The 4878-nt window shown below is 38.5% G+C and overlaps 1 protein-coding gene across 1 annotated transcript; it reads left to right on the top strand.

Annotated features, from left to right (window-relative positions):
* Positions 1-390: 390 nt before the first annotated feature.
* Positions 391-2407, top strand: LOC141818482 (uncharacterized). Its single transcript, XM_074705967.1, has 3 exons — positions 391-616; positions 1476-1737; positions 1816-2407. Exons 2-3 carry the CDS (start codon positions 1657-1659, stop codon positions 2329-2331), a joined length of 597 nt encoding a protein of 198 aa, XP_074562068.1. The 5' UTR covers positions 391-616; positions 1476-1656; the 3' UTR covers positions 2332-2407.
* Positions 2408-4878: the final 2471 nt, after the last annotated feature.

Raw genomic sequence — 4878 nt, 5'->3', positions numbered from 1 at the left:
AAGTCGTGGTTTTATGATCAGGAAGTGCTTGATCATTTAATATTTAAAAAAGGAATCTGATATAAGAAAATGAGTGGTAGAATGACCAACTTCAAAGTCATACACCATCCTCTTATTCTGCTGATATTTGTAAAGTTGTAATCTTGCCTGTTGGCCATTAAATGCATGACTGTTCATATTCTCTAAAATCCAGATCTGTCACATTTTAACAATAGGATAATGACAAATTTAGGCACAGGACATTTGTAGACTCAGACAATTGTCTGTGATCGTAGATCCTAATGCACATGTGACGCTGGTTAGCACAGCATGTTTTCTCCAATGCAGTAACAACAAGCCTTCTTATTTTAGTGTTCTGTCCTTTGTAGCCATTGTCTGGTGCATCTTTTATCTCATGCTCCTGAATGATAATAAATTATTCAGTTGAGAGGCTGCCAAGAAAACCTTAAATGCTTCATGCCTTAGCAGATTGGGGTGGAAGGGAAGCGCTGCTTGGTCCAAAAGAACACTGGCCTAAGGGAGATAAGAGCAGAGAAGGGCCAGAGTTCCTCACTGAAGCATACCCATTGTTTCTGCCTCATCATAGCACAATCTATCTGCTGATAGATAGTCACAGGTCAGGGTCCATATCAGCTCCACCTGAGTTCTCCTCTTTTGTCAGTCATCAGCTCTAGCTATCCCCCCCTTTGATTGCATCCAGGGCTGTTGAATTTTGAAGCAGTAAGGAATTTTCTGCATTCAGAGACAGTTCCTGCTTTGGGGGTGTAGAAGCATATGCTTCTGTGAACCTCCTGAGACTTTTATGCTCTTTGAATTCTCGAGCTCTAGTTGAGTATTAAATTTTGCTCAAGGCAAGGCAAGGCAAGGGCAGGGTAGAAATCAAGCTGATTTATGTCGTTTTTCCACTTTGATATATTCTTTTCTAAGCTTCCTCATTCATGTTGCTCAGTTGCCTTTGCTTATTGCAAATTCTTGTACTACCACACAGTGAAATAGAACAGAATCTTACCTCACAAAGAAGCAACCACAAGTGAATCATCGAATGCATTTTCATCTCTATGAATTAAAATAATTGCAGGGTAGTGTTTTAGTTCAGTTGTATGTATAGTCAGAAACCCAGTCAATTTTGTTACAGAAATAATAGGTCAACCCTTTCCATTAAACATGAGAAACAATCATTCACTTCTTTTCTTTTGTTGTCGAATTAGTCAATTGTTTCTTATTAGAGGAAATCATATCGTGACATCGAATTGCATGAAGGTGGTATTTAAATTTGATCTTGAAGCTTAGTGGTTGTTTAAGATATCCATATGGATCTCAATCAATGGATCTTATTAATATGTACAGCATCTGGAAAAGTACAGTAAGGGCTGTGAATTTGAGGCATCTGATGAAAGTCCATCACATCGAGCCATAGATTCCTTACAAAAAATCAACCAATAATGGTGCATAATGTGGAATCTGGATATGTGCAGGGATCAGTCCAAACCCTGATGCTGATAGATTTTTAGCATAATTGGAGTGAAATGTGAAGCAACAACATCCGCACCATCGACAAATTGCTAGAGAGAGAAAAGGATAGCCAAACTCTCAGTTTCTTTCCCTGCAGTTTCAAGAGGAGCTTGTTGGTAGTCCAATCTATTTCTGTAAACGATCATGGAGATGTTCCTGAGGAAGTATGATAGAGAATGCATGAAGATGATGATGATGAAGCATGAAGAGACTTTCAGGCACCAGGTTTTGATTCTCTTCTCCTCCTCCATAGATTTAACTTAACCAAGCACGCAGGTTGAATTTGGTTTGCTCCTCTATCAGGTCCATGAACTCCATCGGCTGTATAGAGTTCAGAAGCTACTAATGAGAGACGTCAAGGACGATGAGCTGAAGTCACAGAGGTTCACCAATTCCACTCACTCTAACCAGCTTGGTGAACCAAGGAATGTCTCCGGCTCATTCCTACTTAGCCACAAGGAACTTAGGCTACCGCACGGGCAGCGGGTGCTTAATCTTGAACTTCCAGCTGATCAGTACATAGAAAGAGCTGAAGAAGACGGAGGCGGCATAGAGCTGGCACTGACTATAGGAAACAGCTGGAGGAAGGGAGATGAGGTATCTTTCACTTCTGATGAGGCAGCAAGCTTTTCCTCGTCGTCAACTGAGACTGGAGGGTTGAAATTAAGCGGGAATGGATGGGAGCTGCAGGGGATGGAAGAAGGAAACTTTTGCTATGACAGCAATAGGAAGAATGGATATGAGATGGAAGGAGTGAGAGAGGAAAGTCTGAAGCAGCCTTCTTGGCACATCCAGTGCTTGGGTCTCAAGATGGCTTGATCATGTCAGTAACTTCAGGAGTGTGTGTTTGTTTCTAGTTTGGCAGTGAATGGAAAGCATTTCTTTTCTTAGATAATATAGTTTGATGCAGGTCAACACAACCATCCTGTCCAGAGTTTTTTTCAAGTGTACCACCAAAATGATAGTAACTTATGCAACTAGAAGTGAGCTAACAACCACAACTTATTTGCATCAAGTGGGATTCACCAAAATATAGTGACTTCTGAGGGTCAATAAAGGAAATAAGATAAGTGAACAGCAACCTATGAAGGTAGATAAAGATTTAAGTATTAACTGTGAGACTGATTTGAAATCAGCTTGCTGGGGCTGTAATGAGTTAATCTTTGTGTTGTTCAAGTTTGTTTGACAAGGTAACCGAGTTAAACTAAACCAAGCCTAAAATAAACCATGTTGATGGTTGTTCAAGCTTGGTTTGAATTTTTTTTTATGAACTTGAGCTTGGTTCAAGTTTGGCTTGAGCTTGATTTTTTAGATGAGTTTGTTTTTAATTGTTTGAATCTTTTACATTTTAAAGCTTGTTTGGTTGGTTATTGAATTTGAAATTATAAACTTGTGTGTTTGTTTTGAGAGTTTATTTGTCTATTTACAAATTTGATAAAAACTTTGTTGATAAACATGGTTCATAAACTTTGTTCGTGAACATTGTTCACGAACAATTCATAATTTTTATTTATGAATATTAACGAGTTGAATACATATGTATTCAAACTTATTCATCTAGTATAATAAGTTGTTCATATAGGGTTAAGCCTACATGGGTGGGCTTAATCAAGTTCACATGGGTGGATTTGAATTTCCATAAGGTGGGTTCACACTTGATTAACACACACACATAATTAATTATCATTTAGAAAATTAATCTAATGCTTGTAGCATGAAGGGGAGGTTTATATAAAAGAATGTGGATTAAATGTGTGGATCCAATAACCTGGTTTATTAACATTAATGAATTGTTACCAGGTTATGCACTTTATGGTGGATGGCTCTTGCAAGATAGGCTTGGTATAAGAAGAGAAAACTTCATCTGATTTTGACATCTTGATTTTGGTCGTCTTCTTCCTTGGACTCTTCCCCATTGAGACAAGACCAAGATACAGATTGTTATCCAATCCCTGCAGAAGACTTCCACTACGTTGTAGAAATTCTTTCGACAATAAGTAAGAATCAATGGCTCTTGTGTTGGATTCATATTAGTCTTCGCTTGCCCTTGACATTCAGTTTTCAATTTTGTAGCTTTATTGATGATGATAAGCTTGATCCCATATTTGATGCATCATAAATTAAGTTCGATGATGTATCGTATTGCTATTGCTTTCAGTTTAAGCTTGTTCTTTTAATTGACATTTTATATATTGAACAAACATAAATAAACTCTTACCAAATCGAACATTAATTTTATTAAAGATTGACGTGAAGGAGCTCTTACAAATGGTGCAAGTGTAAGCATTATTCAGTAATAGAGATTGAGGTGAAGGAGGATTCAATGGTAGAGATCATGATAGAGGTAATTCAAGATGATATCAAGAACTAAAGTCAGTGCTGATGAAGACTAGTGTTAAAAATTATCACCAACTCATGCATACATTTGGGCTTTTCCATAGCTTTCCATGATTTTCCAAATTCTTCTAGAATTTTGTAAGCTTCGCAAGGTCTTAGAACACTTGAGAGTATCATAAAATCACCTAGGTATTCCTAGTAGGCAAAGGAAAAAAAATCTCCGAGACAATGTGACAGCTTAGTCTTACAACCTACCTTCATTAACATCATTTGCATATAGCGTAAGACATTGCATGGAATTTCTTTGCATCAGGAAGTTTCTTAAGGTCTTTGCTTGCCATGTCTTGCCCATATCTTTCACTCCAACTTTCCTACAAGTATTGATTTGGAGTTTGTGAGTACCAGGCAATATTTAAGGCTGTGCACTTAACTTCTATCCTTAACAAAAGGCTGAGGACATGGTAACTGTTCTCCTTTCTTTTCCAATATGTTTTTAACTTTCTGGTGATGCATCAAGTAACCTGACCGATCCCAAAGACATGCCCTTTGTTTTTCTGAAAGACCCTCCAGTCTGGATTAAGGTTTTCTGTCCCCATTTGCCAGGTCCTGTGCAATTTCGTTTTATACACGAAGTGGAGCATGCATGACATGGCAGTTAGATTAGATACACTTGTTTTAAAGATTTCGAGGGACCAGAGCACATCATGTCTGTGGAAAAACGACAACACTAAGCCATGCAGATCATCTGGGAGAAAACCTCAAAGCATCGATCGGATTCATCATGTTTGCTTCTTCCTCCTCCTTGGTGGAGGGGCATCAATCATATATCTTGCAACAGGGCAACGAACATTAGATCCTCACTCATTGTGTCTGTCTGCTCTCCTCAAACCACCACACGGACCCACAGGGACCAAAGAAAAGCATCAATGGGCGATCGATGAGGAGGAAGCTTCTGTGTGTCCATGAAGTAAAGGCAGTGCATGTATGTGACAGTAGAGAAGAAGTTTGGTTTACATCAACTTTTGTGTC

The sequence above is a fragment of the Curcuma longa genome, unplaced genomic scaffold (assembly GCF_044706935.1).
Source record: "Curcuma longa cultivar G26 ecotype Majalengka, Jawa Barat unplaced genomic scaffold, ITB_CL_G26_1.1 contig_24983, whole genome shotgun sequence".
Classification (NCBI taxonomy): Eukaryota; Viridiplantae; Streptophyta; class Magnoliopsida; order Zingiberales; family Zingiberaceae; genus Curcuma; species Curcuma longa.
This window is presented reverse-complemented; position numbering and strand designations above follow the sequence as displayed.

Excerpts from the sequence above, each read along its gene's own strand:
- LOC141818482 (XM_074705967.1), top strand. The coding sequence starts at position 1,657 with ATGGAGATGTTCCTGAGGAAGTATGATAGAGAATGCATGAAGATGATG. Across the intron at positions 1,738-1,815 it reads AAGAGACTTTCAGGCACCAG|GTCCATGAACTCCATCGGCT; the intron begins GTTTTGATTCTC and ends CTCCTCTATCAG.